Source organism: Coturnix japonica, chromosome 2 (assembly GCF_054131305.1).
Source record: "Coturnix japonica strain WE chromosome 2, WE-NBRP24, whole genome shotgun sequence".
Taxonomy (NCBI): domain Eukaryota; kingdom Metazoa; phylum Chordata; class Aves; order Galliformes; family Phasianidae; genus Coturnix; species Coturnix japonica.
Window position 1 is genome coordinate 55,417,544 of NC_140664.1, and position 23,887 is coordinate 55,441,430.

The 23,887-nt window shown below is 37.5% G+C and overlaps 1 protein-coding gene across 3 annotated transcripts in view; it reads right to left on the reverse strand.

The window, feature by feature from the left end:
• The window catches only part of CTNNAL1 (catenin alpha like 1), a 51,007-nt gene that overhangs the window by 1,591 nt on the left and 25,529 nt on the right, over positions 1–23,887 (reverse strand). Inside the window, exons 4-18 of one of the 3 annotated variants that reach the window (XM_015855156.3) lie at positions 23,106–23,225; positions 21,509–21,598; positions 21,042–21,212; positions 19,902–20,102; positions 17,170–17,256; positions 14,313–14,471; positions 12,696–12,788; positions 12,240–12,390; positions 7,708–7,745; positions 5,106–5,156; positions 4,847–5,001; positions 3,183–3,231; positions 2,508–2,564; positions 2,252–2,371; positions 43–126 (exon numbers count right to left, since the gene is read on the reverse strand). In XM_015855156.3, coding sequence (XP_015710642.1) covers positions 43–126; positions 2,252–2,371; positions 2,508–2,564; positions 3,183–3,231; positions 4,847–5,001; positions 5,106–5,156; positions 7,708–7,745; positions 12,240–12,390; positions 12,696–12,788; positions 14,313–14,471; positions 17,170–17,256; positions 19,902–20,102; positions 21,042–21,212; positions 21,509–21,598; positions 23,106–23,225 — 1,626 coding nt within the window. Of the gene's footprint in view, positions 1–42; positions 127–2,251; positions 2,372–2,507; positions 2,565–3,182; positions 3,232–4,846; positions 5,002–5,105; positions 5,157–7,707; positions 7,746–9,543; positions 11,613–12,239; positions 12,391–12,695; positions 12,789–14,312; positions 14,472–17,169; positions 17,257–19,882; positions 20,103–21,041; positions 21,213–21,508; positions 21,599–23,105; positions 23,226–23,887 lie in introns of those variants that run through there. The other 2 variants (XM_085539834.1, XM_085539833.1) reach the window with 2 other exon arrangements.

Below are 23,887 nucleotides of genomic sequence, written 5' to 3' on the forward strand. Positions count from 1 at the left end.
AACAAACAAAAAAACCCCAACTTTTAAGTACCAGATACTCACCTTTCTCATTAACTTGCTGCAAACTGGAAGCAGTTGACATAACAGAGTCATCACGTTCCTCGTTTTCTGAATGCATGCATCAACCTATAGAAGGCAATTAAGACAGGCCACTGATTGCCACCGTTAGGCAATGTGAGATGAAAACCTATTTTGAGCTTGAAATGTATACGAAGGACAAGCAAATCCAATCTTTTCTAGTCTGAAGGTTTTGCCCATCCTGTTCAGCTTCCTGCAGTGTTCATAATGTACATCATCCCTTCTCTTAAACAAAGGCAGCGGCTGTGAAGGAGAAGAGAATGATGCACATCCCAGGAGAGGGAGCTAAAAATGATATTAAAGGAGTAAGTGTGTGCCCCGGTGGTGCAGTGGTTAAGGATGCCGCCTTGCAACACTGGGGCCCGGAGTTCGAATCCCCCCTGTGGCGCAAGTGGTAGAAGTGCCTCTCTGCTACACAGAGGCTCGAATCCCGGGGGTTGGACTCGATGATCTCTAAGGTCCCTTCCAACCCGTACGAGACTGTGATACTATGATAAGGTATGTGTCTCAGAAATGAGCCCTCACCGTTGTTATCATGGTAATAGTGCAACTACGTAAAAGCTGACGTATAACAAATAAGTAATAGAATAAATTCTAGGCAGCTTAGGATGGACTCTACCTTTGGAGAAGCAACGTGCATTTTAATAACAGAGTATTAAGGGATTGGAATTTATGTTTATCTAAAGCATCAATTACAAGACAATAGCTAATTATGACAACGGTAGTACAGATTACCTTCATTAATACACTTTGAGCACTGGAGTCTTTTCTTAGCAAGTTACACTTAACTACAGCTCATATTTCTTTAAATAAAGTTCTGTGTGTTACAGTAAAATAAATACCATCTCTCACTGAGCTGAGAATCCCCAGCTGCACCATAACAGATAGTAGGTAAGCTGAAGAAAACATTGGTGTAAGTTCCTTGACATAAGTCTCCAGCAGAAAAAGGTCATGTACAGTAATGGCACCCCACAGACATCTAGGAGCATCGGTATCTTGGGAAACATTTCTAACTCACAACCAAAATCATAGAATCATAGAATTACCCAGGTTGGAAAAGACCTTGAAGATCATCAAGTCCAACCACAGCCTAACCATAGTGCCCTAACTCTAAAAACCCTACACTAAGTCATATCCCTAAGTACCACATCCAAACGGCTCTTAAACACAACCAGGGATGGCGATTCAACCACCTCCCTGGGGAGCCTATTCCAGTACTTAACTACCCTTTCTGTAAAGAAGTTCTTCCTAATATCCAACCTAAACTTGCCCTGGTGCAACTTGAGGCCATTTCCCCTCGTCCTGTCACTTGTCACTAATGAGAAGAGACCTGCCCCACTCTCACTGTAAACTTTGGTAATTTTAGGAACAGAAAGGAACAGATCTGTCCTAAATCCTGTTACACACTGATTGCCCAGCTCACATGATCTCTTAAGGTCCCTTCCAAACCACATCAGACTGTGATACTGTGATACTGTGATAATCTACTGGTAGGGAAAAACATTCATATTAATGATATGTCTGTGGCCAGTGGGCTAATTATGTAATAACAGATATCCATGCTCCCTAAAGAAAATAGTCATGAAGGCCTGAATAGTAATGCTGCTCAAACTATCCACCTGCATACTTCCACGTACGCTGGGTGCCAATTTGTCATATTTTGCCTCTCTTCCAACTCTCAGCATGAATAAAATGGGGTGAGGATAAACTTCCTTCAAGCCCTCCTCTGCTAATGGGAATAAAAGAGTCCAGAAAAGAATTGCAGCAGGGCTGAAGAACATCATTTCCTGACACAGATTTCTGCAGTGAGTGGCTGGGGTTACAGCTACCAGTAAGATGAGAGAAAACATTCTCATTAGGAGGAACAGTCCTTACTGTTCTTCCTCTATACTTTGCCCACTGGCTTCTCAAAAGATGTGAAGAGCAAAACAGTACTTCAACTTGAAGTGAATTCCTCTTCCTCATAAGGAACAGCAACAACAAAGTATTGCATAGCAGAAAAACTTAAATGCTTCCACAACATCATACGATTTTGTACTCCACTTTTACCTCCTTCTGCCAATCCAAGAAGTTCATCTATTTCGTATTTTATCAGGACCACAAACGAGTAAGTTACTGTATTTCAAAAGCAGCTGGGTTTTATTTTCAGGGATATGTACGTTTTTTACTTTACCTTTGTAAATGTAGCACTTTTACCCTGGACAGAAGTTTTTGCTGTTATTTGGAGCTGCTTGCATATGGGGATCAGTTTTTCAGCCTCCAACAGCAGCAAAGGTTTGTCATCATCGTGTACCTGAAATGCATTTGAGGAAGATAAAACCATTCATTGTTACAGACTCCACTACTAATTTAACAGAGAAAGCAATCAGCTCTTAAGCACTATCATTGAAGCCATAAGCTGAATTGCTATCGTAGTTGTCATACATCACCTGTTCGGAAAAGACTTGAAGAGCTGAAGCAAGCTTCATTCCTTCTGTAGCAAAAATCTGAAAGAGAAAAAAACATGTTCTTCCTAATATCCAACTTGAACCTCCCGTGGCACCAATTCAAGGCCATTCCCTCTCATTCTATCAGTGTTACTGGGGAGAAGAGGCCAACCCCAACCTGGCCACAACCTCCAGGTCTCCTGGCGATAATGTCTCCCCTGAGCCTCTTCCAAACTGAACACTCCCATTTCCCTCAGCTGCTCCTATCAAGACTTGTACTTCAGAACCTTCACCAGCTTCATTCCCTATCTTTATACTCCAATTTTTTACATCTTCCTCCTCCCCTAGGAGAACAGCATTGCTCAGGCTAGGATTGAGTATTTGTTAACACCATTAGGAACTGAATTAAGTGAGACAGTGAAGAAAACTATCACATTAAAGGCGACTGTACTTCCCACTTGTAACTGGAATCTCAGCTTAAGTAACGCTGTCTTAATTAAGTACCTACAAGAACGCCGCGACGTGAGCTTTCAGGAAGTACCAGAGTTATGCTGCTTATAAACCTACAGCTCACAGTTTCCGATACACTGTATTGATGTATAAAGAATCACACAGTCAAATTCACATTTTGTTCTTCATTCAGAATCCCTGGCTCCTACTTGGTTAAAAATGCATTACCTCCGCTTGATGAAATAAATCTTGAGTTGTTTTCAGAAGTCCTTCTCCTCTGTGGGAAGCAATGAAAACAGGTTACATGCCACGTAGAGACTGTAGAGTATTTTGCCTGCTACATGCACAATTTATACTCTCTCACACACACAAGGGGAGAGGACAGGAGATGACTATACAGACACATCTGTAGCACCAGAAGGCAGAACACTATCCCTAAATCCTTATAGGATATTTTGTACTGTATCTATCCTCTTGATAGAGGTTGTCTATATGTCTTAATATGCCCCGTGTAACTGTTAAATAAGTATGTGGCATTATAAATGAAAAAAGGACTTCCAAATGTTTAAGACACAACAGTAAAAGCTCTTAATATAAACCTGCATGTTGTGGTAGCCATACATTCTCAGCAGCTAATGTTCCAGCACTTTCCTTCCATTCTCTTTGAAAAGAAGTATACACTGATACACTCTTTGATGTTTAGGTTCTGAAAGGGAATCTGATTTCATTTATTGATTAGAAAAGAGGCTGCACGCTTCCCTTCCCCTGTGCCAGAAACTAAGCCTCTGTTCTCTTCTTCAGTGAAGCATTTCTGCAACACATAAAAGGATCTGAAAATCACAAGAATAAGAGAGGGTATGCTAAAATCTTAGCAACTACAGAATATGACTAGCTATCGAAAGCAGAAAATCTACCAAAGGCAGCGAAGTGCTGAATATTCAATTTCTCACTGTTAGTTAAGGAAGGGAACAAAGTTGCATTTGAACAGTGACAACACCATACTTAAGGATGAACACAGAGTGGATACTGAATGAACAGCAGACCACAGGCAGTTAAGTCATAAGGGTAGGTAAAACCCAAAGTGCTTCTGCACAGAACCAAATGACTCAGTTACTGCCTAAAATGTTTTAACTGAGCACTCCATCCCAGAAAGCATAACCTTAGGTCTTCTACATCCTAAATTCTTCAGAGATTGACACTGTAAAGGAAAATTTCAGAACAAAACTTTTCAGTACAGCAAAGGTCAGCAATCCTAATGTACAGTAATATACCCATGCACTAATTCACTTCCTTTTGAGAAACATCCTTATTAAATACATTTCTTGCCCGAAATGTACAATTGTTCTGCCACAAAACAGATATTAGGCACTTAGACAGGACCCCCACTAATTTACTGTATTATTGAATTAATGAGCTTAGAAATTTCAAGTAATCACAGAACTGTAGAATCACCAAGGTTGGAAAAGGGAGTAGGAACTTCAGCATAGGAAGTTCTGCACGAATGTGCGCAAGAACTTCTTTACGGTGAGGGTGATGGAGCACTGGGAGCTGCCCAGGGAGGTGGTGGAGTCTCCTCTAGAGATATTCAAGACCCGCCTGGATGCCTACCTGTGTGACGTGGTGTAGGGAGCCTGCTTTGGCAGGGGGGTTGGACTCGATGATCTCTAGAGGTCCCTTCCAACCCCTACAATTCTGTGATTCTGTGAAAAGACCTCCAAGATCATCCAGTCCAACTGCCCATTACACTCAAGTTAAAACGTATGGTTGTAGATTAAAGCTCCTTTCTGACTGTGTCCCATTACTTGTGCTCTGAAAATAAAACTGCCTTATTTCTTATCAACACTTTTATTTCTCTTCTCCCCACTGAGGCACACCACATACAGCGTCATTACCTGGTGAATAAATACATGGAGTAGGCCATACTTGACATGCCTTGTCCATGTTGCACGATCTCATTCTCTTGGTCCTCCCATTTCTCTGTCTCAGAATCCACATCAGATGTGAGCAGGTGCAGTTCTAACCCAAGTTTTGCAATTTTTGCCTGTTCCTGTAAACGTTAAGAACATTTTTGGCACATGAAAAAAATAAATGTTCTCCAGACAGGAGAAAAAAATAATTGGATGAACTTTTACTAAAACGATAACATCTTACCTCAGTATCTAGTTTGACTGGCTTTAGTGTTTTCAGATTTGCGTTATGCTTCTGTTTCAAACAAAAAATAATAGTTTTTAATAAGAAGAACTGATAATCATTTTTGCTAACAAATGAAAAGGGATGGCTGTATACTTAAGGCTTTGCAGGAGACTTCCAGCAGTTCACACAAACTTCTTAACAGAAGCTGAGAACCTGTTCTGATTTGGATGTCCTTTTGCAATGGGAAGTGCAGCCAGGGCCCGTACCTCCAGACACTGACAGGTTTCAAGAAGACCTCTTCCACTATTCTCGTGCTTGTGTCTCTCCTCTACTTCCTCATGCTGAACCATCTTTTCCCCTTACCCTCCAAATCCTGAGTACTAGTTACTGCTGAACAGTCATCAATTACATCATTACATCAACAGTAATCAAGTACAGCTGCACTGATTTTCCCAACAAATACCACACTGCTGTATCAGTGACTTGGGACTAGCTGAACCTTCCAAGCTGAGCTGGGGTACATATAAATGTTGGCATGACAACGCAACTGATCCGTCTGTGTCAGTTTGCTGAAATAGCTGGAAATGAACACTGAGTCTTTGATTTTTTATTTATTTTTTTCTTCTATTCTCTTATTTAAGTCTTCAGCTATCCAAAATATGTCTGGCTGCACGCCAAACACAGGCTGAGAATAAATGATAATTAGTGCTACTGATGTGAGCAGAATACCCAGTATGGCAGAGCTTGCAAACCGCGTAACAGATAGACACAGCAATGTATCTGATCTGCTGCAAATTAATTTGCATGTTCAGAGAAAGCAGCAGTTCCAGGCTTTTGCTTCATATGCTGATGCTGCCACTGTGCAAAGACAACAGAAACTAATGTGGGAACCATAGTCCACACTAAGAAACCACGGTGGAGTACAGGGAAATGAAGAGTATAAAGCTGGTGTCATAGCTTGGAGAGGTTTGTGTGAACCACTAGAGGAGGTTAGAGGACAAGAGTGCAGCGTTGGAATCCTTGCCTGAGGATCTAAAGAGAGCTGCTATTAATTAGTGGGAATACTCAGACAAATTAAGCTGAGGAATCCCTGACAGGGAAGTGGGAAACACTACCCATTGTGAGTAGCATAAGAAACACAGTTCCAGGCATGGTCTCCATCTCTGACTTGAGGAATCTAAGCAAAAATGAAACACTGCTTTTTCTGTTTCCACTGCAGTTTGCTGCTCAGACTTGAGCTGCTATGCCAGTTCTTTTCCATCCCCACATTTTTCAAAGCTCTGGATCATCTACCCAGTGTCTACCCAGATGTGATTCTGCCAGCGTATTAGAACAAATGGGACAAGTCAGTCAAACCAGAACAAGCTCACAGGTATGAAAGCCCCAACAAAAGTCACTGAACCAATCTATTTTTTAGTCTCATTATTTAGTTCTATAACTGTGAAACTCATTCATGCTCACTCAGTCTAAGACTATTGTAATCACAGCCTGAACCTCTGATTAATAAGCTGAGGCAAGTGTCAGGTCAGCTGTGGGAGCACAGGTGAGGGTAATTCAGCTGTGCTCCCGGAAGGGGTGGAGCTTGACTCCACCTCTCCTAGACTTCATTTAAAGGCTGACCACCACTAAGGCAGCATCTCTTAGAGACTGCTCCTTTGTGGAGAGATCAGATAGCCAGCCTCAGCATTTTCCAGCCAGACTGAAGGCATCCATATTTGTGAGTTTTTCCTATAGATAAACTTTTGGATATCTATCACCATCTTTCTTGTATTATTACCATCTTTTGTATTATTTCACTTTACAGCTGTACTCTGTTTAAACCTGCAGACTGGATTTATGATGGGACAAACTCTCTTTTTAAGGGTGAGAAGTAAAGTATTGTCTTTGAAGCTCAACAGCAGAGCATGGAGACAGGTGATCGTTTCACACCCAAATTCCTCTACACCAGAGGCTTAAGGAGAGAAAGCAAAGAGTGAAACAAGCTGGAAGGTACAGTAAGATCTGAGATCACTCTTCCCTTTCCTCCTCCCAGCAGAAAGATTCAACACGTAAGAAGCGAATCAATGACTGATTACAAGTTTTAAGTTTCTTAATGCAGAGATGCTCTCAGAAACAATGCAATATCAATTACCATCAGCTAAGGTCATAAATTACCTCACTACTAAACCTCTGAACTATAAGCATTCTGGATCAAATATGGAAACAATAATCCATCATTTGAAAAGTCAGAAATATGCTCATACATATCTATATGTTCAAGATAGGTCAGTTCAGAAAACAATACAAAAAAATTCTAAATACCAAGACTTAACTGACAGTGCATTGCAGCATATTCTTGCTGTTTTAATAGGGACAATGCACTTATTATTACACATCGTTAGAAGCACATGGCAAAAATGTCACATTAATAAACAGGGATTAAAGCTCACCTATGAAGTAAGCGATTAAACACTTGTGTGACTTTAGATACTCCAGCTTTCTGTGTGGTTTTTTGTTATTTAGCCACCAAGTCAAGGTGTACATTACCAAGGTATTGCTTTGTTCTCATTAAATGTGACATAGAAAAGTCAACTAGTTAATAGTATATAATACAAATAGAACAGTCTCAAGAGCAACTTACCCCTGGTCTAGGCAGTGAAAGGTAGACACGCTTCTCTCCTAAGAAGAACACACATATTTACACCCAAATTCATGTGCAGAATTTAATCAGCAGGACTACATGACTTATTTCAGCCTTCCTCAAGTTGCAATACTGTATATAAAAGTAAATGACTTACCTGTAACACTCTGAATATCGCAGAGAACTGCCACTCTGTCTTATGCTTCCAGAGAGAGAGACAAGTCAAGAACCTCTTACTATTCAGATTTTAGCTCTCAGTATCTGGCACTTCAGTATCTGAACAACTTCACTCTTTCAGATTTCTAGTCCCCAGCATGCAATCTTGACTAAAGAAACTCTCTCCAGTGACTGAGCAGCTATCACTGCTGTAGTTCCACGTAAGGCTTTCCTTGGCCTCAGATGGCATAAAAATTGCAGTAGGCAAAGCCACTAAGGAGAGATATCTAAGGTCTATCTAAAGTAACAGCAATAAAACCCTCACATTATAATGTACTATGTGTATCCCATCTGTACTTTATTTTATAAAGTAAAGAATTCTATTGTATTTTACACACTTGCTGAATTATTTCCTGTACTCCCCAGGTTCTCAGTTATTCTCAGTTCAAGCAAAGGAAACAGAGGAAAATATCCTTTAGACATTAACTGAAAATGGATGAGAGTTTATTGACAGCAGATAATGCCCAGAGCTAACAGCCTACAATTAAAGCTCCAGTTACCAGATGTTTTAAATATCTATATTTACATTTATTCAAATAGATTTGGGAGAGGAAAACCTGTTAAATAAAATTTAAATAAAATCCTTAGAGCTAGTGAAAAATAGAAGTTGCTTGAAGAAACAAAGGGCTAAGATAATGGATATCACTAACACATTTGCATGGAGGTAATGCAGCTGGACAAGGAATGGGCAAGTAACAAATCCCTTATCGTTACAATTTCCTCCTCTTGCATCAGCTCCTAGAGAAATTCCATCCTGAGTCTTCTGAAGACGGTTCTGTTACGCATTCATGATTTTTCAAAGTATGTTCTTTATCTTCTGACACTACAGAGATCCTGAGCTCTGTGTCTCAACAACTGGCTTATTTAAAACAAAACTCAGTGAACTGACAAGTATCCCTCAATCCACTTGATAAAAGTTGATTTCTTCCCTTCTGAAATCACCTCTGCCTTCTTCACTCAGCTTTTAAGAAGTGAAAAAGGGCTATCAGGGCACAAACTGCCTAACTATTTTTCTTAGAATGCAGTTACTCGGTTTAATTGCCCACACACACAAACACATCAGATTTCTCTGATGTCAGCCTAAAGACAGACAAAAGTGGTTGATAACATTCTCTGTATCAACACATCAACTAAAGGGGGTATAAGAAAGTATGTGAGTACTATCAAGACAAAGTAATAATCTTAAGTTCAAACTGCTGGAGCATGGAAAAAAAAAAAAAAAAAGAAAGAAAAAAAATCTCTAGTAAGAACCTACTGTGTCATAGTGAAAAGAAAGGTCCAAAAATGCAGAAATCTTAGGCTTTCTGTCCAGTCAGTGGGTAGAAGGCAGCCACCCTCCACCAGCAGAACCAAATCTTTTTTACATGAGCTACCTCTATAAGTACCTGTCACGCCCCTTAGCTCGTACGAGATACACGGTATTTCAAATACATGCAGCGTGCAGGAAGAGCCCCCTCACCCCTGGATTAAATGGTGGTTTTGGATTAAGCAGAAGAAATTCATGTCTACCTCACTCTATAGTTCTGCATAGCGTAGAGGGAGTTTCAAAATACACATCAAGGATACTAGGTAAGGAATTGCTTAGTAGTAGACAAGTTTAGACAATGAGAATCTACCATAATCATAGAAATGCTTGTTTTATTAGATGTGTCCAGCACATTTAGTTACCATTCAAATTTTACCTGTTAAACTGTATTCTGTACTCTCTAACAAAGCCAAACATTTTGATGGTACAAAAATACAAGATTTTAAGCCAAAGAGAATAATATATATATACACACACACAACCTTCTCACTGTAATTCTGTCTTTCATTACACACAATTACAGTTCTACTACAAATAAAGCACTTTACATTGAAGTCTAAAATATACTTTTTACCAACCTCAACATTAAGACAAGTAGCATGAGTTACAAGAAAATAAAATCTTATAAAACATTGTGAAACTCCACCTTGTTTGGAGAGGAGAATGACATTCACAAAACCTTTACAATCACTTACCAAAGAGATGTTTTAGTCTCATTTATTAATTGGGTTACCTGACAAGAGTTACCCTCTTGTCAAAGAGTTATCACCAAGAGAAAATAAGCAAAGATTAGTGCTCAATAGGGAAGAAAACCTTGTAGAGGGACAGGTGGATGTAACAGATCAAAGTGACTTCTAAGTTGATAACTGACAGTTAAAGCAAATTCACAGGGAGAGAAATCCCTTTAACAGGCTGGGCCATGAGACAAGAAATATGGAGACAAAGTCTCTTTAGCATCTTTTTGGCAACACAAAATGCAATATAGCTAAGGCAAAACAAAGGATACAGTTCATGCCTAATATTTTACCAAGGGGGATGTTAGAACACTTCATGCTGAAGGAATGACTGAAGAAACAAGAGACACTAAGACAGACCCATCTGCCTATGCCCCACAGGAAAAACTCAGTCTTGTATTCAGGCTTATGCATACACTAACAGCACCTACCCATCCTCTTCTCCCTCCATCAAGCAACAGTATTAGGGAAGCCTTGTGAAATAACGTTTTAAAGAGGCTGGAAAATGCCTGTTACCTGCTGTCAATATTCACAAGAGAATGGAAAGGTAGAAACTAGGAGGAGATGCTAGGGATACACTGTGCCACTTCAAAAACTGGTTGTTTTGAAAGCCAAGTTTATGTTTTGTTGTGGCTGCAAGGTTCTTGTCCTGATAATTCAATTACAATGATACTTACACACATACAAACATATATATAATAGAAAGGTTATCAGTCATTATTGCATGAATATGAAAAAATAAATAACAGAATAATCAGCCCTCCAAATTCCAAATGGATCACAATACATTAGAGTAATACCGTATTTTTATCCCGTTATGTAAAATATAATGTATATTTAGAGAAAATTAATACATCCTTGGCTCCCAAAACAAAAAAGACACTGGAAGTTAAAAGGTCTATCAATAGGATCTCTGATCTAGTAGATTACTACATATTTAATATCATATTCCAGAATAAGGTGGAAGAAAAAAAGATAACAATCACATATTACTCAAATTCCCAATAACATGTGCTACCCAAGGTTATTGTAAACCCAGTCTTTTGTAAACCCACCTTTTTCTTTTACAAGCCTTCAGACTCAGACACACATTCATCTAACAACCAGCAGCAACAATGTGAGCTATTACTGCCCTGCAGTTGCTTGTTCACTGACCTCACAACAAATTGCCAAAGAAGCGCTTGTGCGATCAAGTATAGAAAGTTAAGCAGCCAAAATAAACTCTAAAAATGATACAGTTTCATGTTAATAACAAGCCAAAGTATTATATCACTGATAAAGTGTCATCTAACCTGAATAAGGATTTACTTTCTCCCTGTATCTTAGGCACAAAAGCCTGAAGTCCCTGTATTTAACTAAATCTGAACTTCTTAACCTGAGTGATTTTCTTAAAAATAGAAGACATTCAGAATTGTTATATTTCACATTCCATCTGTATGCAATTGTACTTTAAAGACTGAAACACACAGCCACAAAACGCACGTCAGGCTACATTTAGAACATCATCTGGAAAAAAAGTATTTTTGATAAAAATAATAATAATAAAAATAAAAATAACTTCCATTTATCAAGAGAACCTACAAGTAAACACACATCTGTCTTGCAAAATTCCATCATTCCCTTCTACATGTTGTACAAATACCAATAAACTTACCAACCAGAGAAAATATCCCAAGATTGTGCAGAGTCATCAGGGATTCCATCCAGGAGAAAGGACAGCAATTTAAAAATCAAATAACTACATTCACTACATTATGAAGTAAATACAGCGCAAACTGACAGAACAGAATGTGTATGGTTAAGTCTTATCCAGGAAAATAGTAAATGATTAAACATGCCACACAATTTACGTGTATCTTGACTGTCATTAACTAACATGCTGTAGTCAAACTACAAGGTGGGATGAAAGTCTACATCTCTCACAGTTGGGCACCACTGGCAAAGAGTTGTGTCAATATTTTGAGTAATTTGGAAAAGTTCAATTTTACAGGAACTAATCACGGTGCAGGAAGTTAAACATACTCAGTTTCACACAAACTGGGCCTTCACATTTCTGTCTATGTTTTTCTTTGAAAAACAAAATCCATTAAGTGCTTTAATTCGACATCTGCACAAAGCCAATGTATTTGAGTATTACCACTAAGATTTCACATTGCTGTAAGGGATATGGTACCACTTATTGTGCTCCTCTCTTAAGAAAGCAGTACTTCTTAAATTACAGCTAAAATTCTTTGGTTAGGAAATGACATTTTTCTATTTCTGTGTAACATTCTTACCTCTTCTTCCTTCAAACACATCGTTGATTTCTCTTAACAACAATGACATATCACTCAGTTGAGACTCCCAGGCCTCACAGAACACCTCAAGGTTTTCTTTTGCAATCTTGCTAGATGGATGTAATGCTAGTGTTTCTGCAGCAGAAATTATCTGCACAGAGAACAAAACATTTGTTAGTGAAAGACATCTTAGTAAATGGCATTGCATGTGAATTAACAAATGCAAGCATAGGCAAAACACAACATTTAAACTGTTACTAGGAAGTTCCTGTAGCATATTCATTTGACACACACAAGTTTGATGATCTTCCTTGTGTATGCTTTTAGCTGACATCCAACACTGAAATGCAACTCTCTTTTAGAGTTACTTCAAATAGTTCAACATGAGGTCTCCAAAAAGCTCACGCAAGCGATTTTTATGCCCAGTTGAAGTGACCAGATAAAAGCTGAGCATACCTGTGGGCCAGTGACCTGGAAGGTATCTTCTGCATGTATGCACGTGATCTCAAGGGGCTCTGTTCCAGAAACATGCCTCAACAAGCGACACATCTAAATACATTTTATTTTTAAATTTAAAGAGAAAAAGAATGATAAAAATATTTTTTCATTGGTTAATGCATTCATGATTAATGAAAGAAAGACACACATGCCCACACACATACAATAATAACAAGTTACTAATAGTCCTTTTCAAACTTACTGGGCACCTCACAGCTTGGTGTTTCTCTTGAATAAATGGAATCGTTCCAAAACCAACAATCACATGCATAATTAAGTAAATTAATAAATCTGAAAGTAATCAGATATCTATAGAACTTGGAGAAAATATAGCATAGACGATGTCACCATAACTAATTTATTCAGCAAATATCAACGTAGGCTTCCATCATCCAGAGAGCTTAGTTATCTTTGTATGACCATGTTTTTTCCAAACACAGGGAAGAAAGTAAAAGGTTGTAAGGGTAGTAAAAGACAGTCACTTTTTTTTCGGTTTGGTTTTTTTTAGTAAGTTTAAGAGCGAACTTTGGGCTGAGAATAAATGAAGAATTTCAGATCACAAATAGAATTTAAGACAAAAATAGCATATACTAAACTAACTACCTCGTCTGCTCCTGGAAATGCTCTAAGATCCACATATAATCACAATTATGCCTGGAAACAAAACAGTGTCTCACTAAAAGGGGAACACCAATGAATCACTAATACCAACTAGAAATGGGGACATTGAAGCTGAAATTTAAATGACCAGGGTTGACTTCCCAGTTCCTGAAGTTCACATGAAGCCCCCATTAAAACCTGAGAAATAGTCTTAAATATTTCTGGTGCAGAACACTCAACTCTTCATCTGCCTCAGCACTCCATCACTATCTTAGCAAGACTTACTCTCACATCATGTGCTTCTTCATGCAACTCAATACATCTGCTTAACCCATAGGCAGGCTGAAAAGCAATCTTGGAGAGGAACAAAAAATACATAAAACACTACAAAAAAACAATACCTAGGCCTCAGACTCTTATTCACATGTATGAAGACTACCGTACAAACTGTGCATGTATTAACACCTGCAACAGATTTTTACACGCACACAAATAAAGATTTCCAGTGATCTTCTGACTTACAAAAACTTGACAAGATCTTCAAAATAGTTAAGTTTATTGGATTAAGAAACTTAACCTTAAATTCTCTTCCTTCTTAAAACGTGTCTTGGCTTCAGCTATTGCTGGATGCTTAGTGCTTTAGCAAAAGGTTATAATCTCTAGCTAGATCTAAACACTACTTTTCATGAGTATTTCAGCCCCAAATTACGTATGTATATAACACTGAGTCAAACAATGAATTTTTAGCCTAGAGTCAGGAGGACAACAGACTGTACTCTATGCTACAGCAACCATTAGCCACAGTGATACAACTGGCTCAGACCACAGCAGAACAACAAAAAATCTAACAGTATACTAGGACAAAATGAAAATAATCATTAAAACAAAAACAGGCAAAAGCCTTCCTAAAGCATAGATGATGATAACCTAGCTATTCATTTTCACCTACAAAAATCAAGACAACTTTGAACTCACCTCAACAAGTTGCTCTTTCTGCTCTGATAGCTTGCAAGTATATTCTGCTACGGCTTCCAGATTTCCTTCTACTCCTGTGATTTTTAACGCTTTGAGAACCATATGATCTGTGTGGTATTTCAGCAGATCTGCTGCCAAAGACGTTGCTGCACTGTGGACCTTGAATATCATTAAAAGAAAGAGAGAGATGCTTTAGAAAGAAAGAAATATAGCCAGTACCAAACTAAACTCCTTTGATGATAGGGCTGTTTTCCAAGAAGCAAAAAAGTATGCTGCAATAGCAGCATACAGACAGCCTGGGGCTTTAATTCTTCAACTATTATTTAAAATAAAAAGATAAAATTCACTGTACTCAAAAACAGCCCACCCAAAGGTCAACAAAAGAGCAGCTCAGTAGAATCACAATGTGTGATTATAGCACAGCTGCTTGCCGGAGATATTGTAGATGGAAAAAACAGGTGCATGAATTCATGGAGCACCAAGTGCAGCATAAGCACAGCACAACAACCACTCTACTTCTCATAAACAGCATACATGAATAGAATCAGAGGCATAGTATCTGAATTTATAACGCATTAGAAATTATGTTTCCATCAATACATTGTCAGGGACACAAAGAAAAGCTCGAAAATAATCCATCGGCTTGTTACACAGCTTCGGGAAAGTTAAAAACACCTGCTCTGCAAGAAGCTCAAAGCCAGAGCTGAATTCTGAAAGTCTCAAAAACTTGCTGCTAACGAGCAAGGAGAAGCTCCCCTTAAAACATAACCCTAAATCCAAATGTACGGAACTACTGAAATTGTGTTCTAAAGGACTCTACTTGATGAGAGCAATCAGCAACAGCTGCTGCTAATTCTAGTGACTAGTCAGTGGGTTTACCTGTGCCCTGTAATCAGCTCAGTTTTAAAAACAGAAGCCTGTTTTAAAAATAGGAGATCTTTCTTATAACTGCTAAGTCTTGTGGTATTACATTTGTTTCACTAGACTGAATGGACTGTATAACAAACACGGCTGTTCAAGAAGTTGATTTTTCAAGCTCTTGTAAACATAAAGAGTTCGATACTGTGACCCTGGTGGGCCTTGACTGTGGATGGAAGAGAATGTTTTCTAGAAACGTTGGCAGTTTTTCCCCTCTGGACTTTGTTTTCCCTCCTTCTTCTAGAAGCACTTATGCAGCCCAGCACTAAGAGGTTTTGTTTCCATGTACATTTCATATATTTAACTTCTGAAAGGAAAGCAGCTCCGATGAAGGGATATCTGCAACTTGTAATGTTAAAGTAGGAACAGGCAATTTTCATTTATATATAGACTACAATAGTAATCGCCTTTTCATCACAGATTCTTTTCATCTTGATCTAAAAAAGAAATTTACTCAATGCTGTCTCAGAATATCAAGCAGGAAAATGATCTTGGGGAAGGAATGCACCTCTTGTTTCTTCCATAAAATGACAAGAGATGGGAAAATACTACTTTTGACACAGTTGCCTGTGTTCTCAGATACCTAGAGTATTAAAATGTTTTAATTGGTGTCACTAAATAGATGATTTCATGAACAGAGAGCTTGTTTGTTGATACAGTGCAGCAAAGGACTAACAGGACAGCCTTCAGGCACACTCAAAAACATGGCTATCTGGAGATCTGCTACAAATCCAGTCAGAACAAGGAAAATGACAATACTATAAGTTTGCTTCTACTGATAGCATAAATCCTGCAAGTTTTAAAAAGCTCCTTCTAACGAAGCTTTCATTCTCCACGTCACAAAAGCGAGGTATACACAGCTTGGGGTTGTTAGTTTAGAAATCCATACCCACTCAGTTTGTTCCACAGTTTCTAGAACAGCTTGCTATGCTTTCAGCTCACTTTTAATACGGGACTTAATTGCAGGGCATAGGTAACCCACTGTTTTGTACTCCACCTCTGTTAGCTGGTTTACAGGAGATCATTTTCTTTTATTGACACCTGACAAAACTATTCAACTGTAATAAGTATGCAGTCTTTGCATGATGTTCATAAATAGAAATCTGTGGGCAGGACAGTATGGTAAGATTTACATTTAAGGATATATATATATATATATATATATATATATAGCCAGGATATTAGCAGTTTCTTTTACATACTATTAGCACTTTTGCCTTATGGTCTCTAATTACATAGGCACATACTATTTTCACTGGGAACCCTTCCTTCTCATTTGCTACATAGGAATGCCGTCACCCCAAATGGATTAAAGCTGAATGTCATTCTGGAAAAGCTCTGCTACTGACTTCCTATGTAACGGTGACCGCAGTATATTCTATTTTCTGGGAGCCCAACAGGTAACAAAACCAGCAGAAAGTGGTTTGTTAGCCAAGTATTTTCAGTCAGAACAGCTCAGATCTCAGTCTGTGCAAGTACACCAAACTTCTCTAATATCTTTGTACTGCCCTGTAGCCTAGTATAGAAACCTTCACTGTCCTTAGTGTTCATTTTGCTATCTGTTTAAAGGAAAAATAGGAATAGGAAGGTCTTTAAAAGATATCTGAATGCTTTACAAATGTTTTGGAAGCTGCCAGAAATCAGTAATTCTGTATTTGTCAAATCTGTGGAACAGACAAGGCACCAATGCTCTCTACTTAAGTGAGAGAAGAGGGAGAAGGTAGGATCCTGATCAATAAATACAGTTACAAGATAAATTAATTAATAAATAAATTACAAGAAAGAACAAAGAATTTGATTGCATACCAGCTATCTGATGAAACTGTGATTCAGCTACTCCAGCCTCTTTAGGTATATGATCCTATGTTTACAATTTCATATCCGAAAAGTAAGAAATGCAAAGCTTCCTTCAGTTTGTGCTTGTTTCAACTGGACTTACCTCTCTTTTGAGCTCATTCATACACTGGCATGTTTTTAAAATGGAAACTTCCAAGTCTTCCATGAGATCCTTTGTCTTCTGGTTTTGCTGGAAGCCAAAGAAAACAACCAGACTAAACATTACACATACACACAAAAAACACAACAGCAAATCCCACCATGACACATTACTTCATTGCTTTAGAAGACAGCTTTGTATTTCTAAGTCTAATATTTTCATTTGCACATCCTGTGTAGATTTTACTTGAAGAATTCCTTGACGGAATCTAATGCTGATATCAATGACAGCTAATTGACTGTTTAGGACCAACAGGAATTTATTTCTGAGTCATACTGACACCTTCAGAAAGTGGGTTTCTTTATGATTTAGATCTTAAATTTTCTGCCTAAATGTCTGAAAGCAGAGTAACAGTTGTTTGGTTTTTTTTCCTATTTAATGCCAACAACGCCCTTTTTCGAATAAAGTGGTACCTAAAAAGTTATATTAAATGTTTTGTATTGAACTACAAAAAGGTATCTTATCTGTAAGACTTCAGATCTTCATCTAATTTAAACAAATACATTATCTTCAGTTTGTTGAATCGTTTTCAAGGTGGAGCTCCAAATTTGGCAAAACAAAACAAGAAATCCAACCAAACAAACAAATCTGACACTATCTATGGAATAACCATGTATGTCAAAAGACATACACTGGGAAAAACAGTTCCATAGCAGTAGGTCTGCACCCATCTCCAAAAGCTATTGAAAAGAATTATCCTAGGTGGGACCATTCACAAGCCCATGGCTGCAAAGACATAAGCACCTCAAGTATAAACTATGTAGTAACATAAACACAAAATGTCTGCAGATAAGACAAGCACACTCATTTTTTTTTTCTTAAAGGAAAAAAAGCACCAAACCAATATTATCATTTCCTCAGGTATTCTTTAACCATAGACTGTCTAAAAGTATAATAAAATCACTTTTAACATCTTAACATTCAATACTCACTGCCCTGCCCCTTTTTACTCTTTTACCAATTTATTTAATATGCAAGTTATAACTCCTTTTACGTACAATTGTTTTCCTTTTCAGTAATCACAACTGAAAAACAATTTTCTAGTCCAAATAAGCCCACAGGAAAACACACTACCCTACACTGCCTTTGAATTTTATGAGCTTGGATATCTGCAGCAAGGATTACAGAAATATTAGTAACTCAATCAATAGCATTAGATTCTCTGGTGTGTTCCAGCTACTTAGCATTCACACAGAGGAATACAAACTAGCAGGTCAATGATGCTAGCAAGTCTATCATTTAAAGTTGATATATGTTTCAAGACACTTCTGTTTTAAAATACACTCTTCAATGAAGATTAACAGTCACTCTGCCTGCTGGAAGGATGTACGATGGGTGAAAAGGGAGATAATCGTGCAATCTAAGAGCTCTACATATCTCTCAATTAATGCGTTCCAAGGTATTTTGGTTATCAACAATCCCACTTGAATTACATTAAGCTCCTCAGAAAATATTCACCCGCCAATGAAGCTCTAAACAGCAGAGCCACTTCAGTGAGCTGGTAATGTTTCAACTGCTCCCTGAGACTTCAGTCACAGCTAAGCTGCATTATTTATTAATGTAAATATATAATGCACAAACCCATATGTGCACACTCAAGTATTTTCACGGCTCATATAAACACATATTTTTGTACTAGGCTCTCATCTCCATCACCTGAAATGCAGCATCTAAATTATCTAGAAGTGATGAGTTTCTCCAGTGATACAGCTTAGAACTACTCAACCTAAGCAGGCTGAGTAAGCACAACCTATTGCATTCTATGCAATAAAGATTCTAGATGTGTCTGTATAACAGTAACATTTATATTCTCTTCAAACCGTTCCACTACATTAAGAACAACTGACGGATGCCTCTGATTCAAAGAGGAGAAAAGGAAGAAAAATGCTTTCTCAGAAGTAATAGATACAGTTTTAATCTTGCTTATACACATCTGTCCTTATATTAGACTATTAAGATTTTGTGCTATATATTTCCTCAGGAACAAGACTGAAAGCAAGTCAGTAGCAGGAACAGAAATTGCATTTTCCATTGCTGATCTCCCTCCCCGTTTAGCATGTTCTTTATATTATCTTCAAGGAACAAGGTAAGACAAATGACAGAGACAGCCTTAATGTGCTTCTTCCCAAAAAAGGAAAAGTGCCATCACTGAAACTTTTAGAAAAGGCTGAACAAAAATTCCCAGTGAGTCTTTTCTCACTTGTCTTCCTTCCTCTCTAGAAGGAAAAAAAATAGTCAAGTTTTAGAATATTTCAATTTTTTATAGTTTAAGTATTTTCAGTATTATGTTGAAAACAAGAAATACAAGCTGTGGTCACTGCCATGGGATCGAGACAACTGAAGTCTCTGAAGAAGAGCATTAAAGGCCTTGCCATTCAAGACTGTATTTTGACACTTCTATTAATCTTTTCATTTCTACTTACAGCTTCATGAAAACTAGTCCATCTACAACAGCATAACTTAGGTGTCAGTGAATGAGTGAAACGATATCATTGGGGCAAGGTGAGCACAGTATTGAAGCTTAAAGCATAGTTACAAACTCTGGCTTCCTTCATCAGCTAACTTACTCTGAAGAATACACACAATTCTCTCTTCCTAGACCAGAGGATGTTTGGCATTAAAAACTTCTTTCCAAAGTAGAGGTGAAAAGATTTACTTTGCTAAAAAGCTCTTACAGCTTGCATCCACAGTGAAACCAGCTGCTCTAGTTCCATTTTAGCCTGCTTAGACAGCTCCAAAATGTGTTCTCTGTGCTCATGACTGGTATAGGCAGAATCTGTGAAGTCCTCCGTATGTTCCAGGATAACCTCCAGCATTGTCGAAAGATTCTCTTTTGAGAGAAAATAAAGATTCTCACGAAGACCCTCCACCTTATTCTGTAAAAGAAACACATGAATTCCTTGAGAATTTAGTTTTACTGTTGTAAAGTGAAAGGCAGGTGCATCAGTTTACATTTTATTTTTCTCTTCTGTGCTTTTTAGTATTCATGTATTTTCGAAGTAATCCAATAGTTTTCTATTGGACCTCTGGTGTAGGGTGCGAGTTTCTTTAAACAAAATTACTGTCCATTTATCAGAACTATCAGCATTGTTTTTCTGCAGTCAATAAGAAGCTCTTCAGGTAAGTTTCAGAAAATAGCTATGTATTCAGATTTTGACTGATCTTTACAAGCTTTTCCACAGCTGTATTATCAGTTTTGGGTATGTTTTTCAAATATTTACATTTGGTATACTGAGAAGGGTGTGAGACACACCAGTGTCTCACAGATCCCAAGATTTAAGACATGGCTGTTAATTCTCTGAGCAATAACATACAATCTCAATTCATAATATTTTCTTTGAATGCCAGTTTACTCTTTTAAATTTTTGCATGAGCCTTTGTGTGTGTTTATAAAATGCTAGCAATAGTGAAGCAAGAATTCTGCAACATCAATCTTAAAGAAATGTGATATCCTGGTACTTAAAATTTGCTCAACATTAAAGGCATAACTCCCTCCAAAGAAAAGCAGGAGGAAATATGAAACATCAGAACGCATATCTTGACAAGAGCAATGAAATTATCACAGAATCACAGTATTGTAGGGGTAGGACCTCTAGAGATCACAGAGTCTAACCCCCCTGCTAAAGCAGGTTCCCTACACTATCATCACCTTTTGTCGGACTCTCCTACATTCTGAGACACTTATTCAAGTTACATTGCTGAAAAGATGCTACTCTACCACTTAGAGCTTAAAAATAATAACAATTAAAAATATATATATTCCAGCTGGGGGTAATTTATTAAGCTGTAGAAAATAACACTCTTTCCATTCTCACCTTGAATTCTTTGATGCCAGTATATATACTGATAGGAGCCACTTCATTTTCTCCATTTGGTCTAGAGTCAGTCACAATTTCTATTACCTGTTCCAAAGCTAGTCTCATTCGATGAAAAACACCATCTTTGTTTATACGAGCAGATTCGCAGTCTGGGTGCCGAAGACAAGTCTTCAAAAGAAAGCAAACTAAGTATTAAGAAGGAGACAAATGCAGGAGTGAAATGAATGCTTTCTGCTGAAGCAAGTCTGAAGAATGTGTTAGAGTACAAGTTCTTTCTGTTAAAATGCTAGTATGCTAAACTCATAGAATTATTGAGAACGTAAAGATATTACTCTACTCATTTTATACCCTTACGCATTTGAATATGAAGTTCAAAGTAAGGTTGAGAAAGAACAGACAGCTACAGTGCCAGTCGTCATACTCCGACTTATCTAAACTGTGTAAAAGTGTGAATACTCACTGACCTTTGAGGCAGTTAATAGCATCATGGTGCACTTCTCAAGAACAGCCCTAGATGCTGCCATTCTGGCCTTTTTCTTCTCATCCTTCAAATCCTAAACACCAAACAAAAAATGATTTGAATACTGTATAGTAACTAAAATGTTTACTGCTTATGAGTCTGGGGAAAAAAAAAAGACTGTCTTGCAGATGGATGGGTTGTAAGAAAGCTTCTTTATGATGTCTAACAGATGCTATTTTAAGCCTAGCTCATAATCTAGATCTTGCTTTTCAGAAATATTTTAATTTATGTATTTATTCTTGGCACTACTCAATTCAGATATCAAAGAAGAAGATCTCAGAGATATAGCATGTGCTAATTAGGTCACTAATTTCTGTATCCTTATCATATAGCATTATTTATAGAGCAGGAAAGGAAGCAAAAAGCACAACCAAAAAACAAAACCTGTGATTAAAAATAGCATCTGAAATGGCGGGGAGCAGAAGGCAGGGAAAGAGAACACAAACCTTTCATTGTACTGCAGTGAAGGAAACAGAAAATTAATATTTTATATATTGTTATATTTACCATAGACCAATAATAAAGATGGGTAACCAAATGGTACTTCCACTGAAATCAGATCTAGTTCTCCCCTGTGCCATGTCTCATACTTCTTAATATAAATGGAGACAGATTTTTCTCAGATCTAATAACGCTATTTGGTCTCATTGCTATTAGGAAGTACAAGCTCCTAATTATATAAGTTTAGAAAATGTAACTCCTAGACAAAAGTGCACTAACTTTCTGATTGTAATTCCACTTCCATTAAAACAGTGACATGTATTGTGCATCAAGACTTATTACTCATCTCAAAATATGGAATGTAGAATGGCAAAAGTTATTACCTGAAAAGGGAAAAGTTTACAGAATGGAATTAATGCCACATTAAAAAACAGAGAAACACACACACACACAAATAACCAGATATATCAGGCCACTCTGACATTTTTCAGTTTCTTACTTAACAAGGACAGAAAATCTTTAGGCCTGAGATCGCCAAGTGTTAAACAGTAACTTGTTTAAGTAATGTATGCATTTCATTTGGATAAATCCAATCACACTCAAGAGTTTCTAGCAGACTTGTATTAATGAAAAATACCTTGAGGGATGCTTCCTCCCAATAAAATCACACAGCAGCCTACACAGAGTGCAGCACACCAACCACATCCCTGACAGCATCTTTAAGAAGATTAATGAAGTACTCTTTCCAAAAGAGTCAAGGAGACAAGGAAAAGGCAGAGTGAAAGCCCAAATAATACAGAAAACCAAAAATTGTTGAATAGAGCATCACTTACAAGCAATACAGTTTTCTCTTCTGAAGAAACAACTGCTATGAATAGTTGAGAAAAAAAATAAATAAATAAAAGCAGTTTATTTCCAAGCAGGATATCCTTTAATAAAACCCAGCTTTTCCATTTTCCAGAAATGTGGGTTTCAGAGACAGAACACCATTAATTTTTGCTTTCTAATAGTTAATGACCATAGAAGAACAAAATTCTTCAAATAAATTAGGTAAAAAGTATTATTTAAAACATCTCTTATAGCCCTCCATCAATACTTACATTTTGCCTGTCTCCAGTTAAATGGGCAAATTCAACCATTTCGTTTCCAAACTGGCTGAATATTTGCACAAACTCCTGGAAACTACTGACTTTTTCTAGCTGTTCCATAGTTGCGAGAACCTGAAAGATAAGGGTAAAAACTGCAGATCATCAAGATACAGAAGGGGAATCATTACTACTAATTTAGGGATTTTATTATTTGTGGACACTTCTAAACAATATCATATAAAATGAATGGAGTTGGTTACGATTTAAGTACTAATAAACCAAAAGCTGGAAATCAAACTTTAAATTATTAATAATGCTTCAGTCAAAATGCGTTACTTATTTTGAATGCTCATATGCATTTTCTTCACTCTTCCCAATACCAAGAGCAACAGTATTGCAGGATTCAGTTTCTATATTCAGGAAAATGTTCCTGCCTATTACATTTATAAACATAAGTACCTAAAAATTATATACTGGTAATACTGCATACTATAATTCTCAACTTCAAAGTTCAGTTTCAGATGCACCATTTTCAAAGTCTAAAGCCCTGTTTGCACAGTCCAACAAGTGTTTCATGACTGGTAACATGCATGAAAAATGCATTCACAAAAGAAAATTTTACAACTTTAGGAATGAATGAATGCAGCTTTATGCTCCCTGTAACAGCTGGATTTAAAATTGAGAAGATTTTTTATTATTTCTATATAAAGCAAAGTACTGAAGTTGTACAAGCTCTTACTCAAGGTATGTAGGAACATGTGAAATCAGCATTTTTGTAAAAGTTCAGCAAAAAC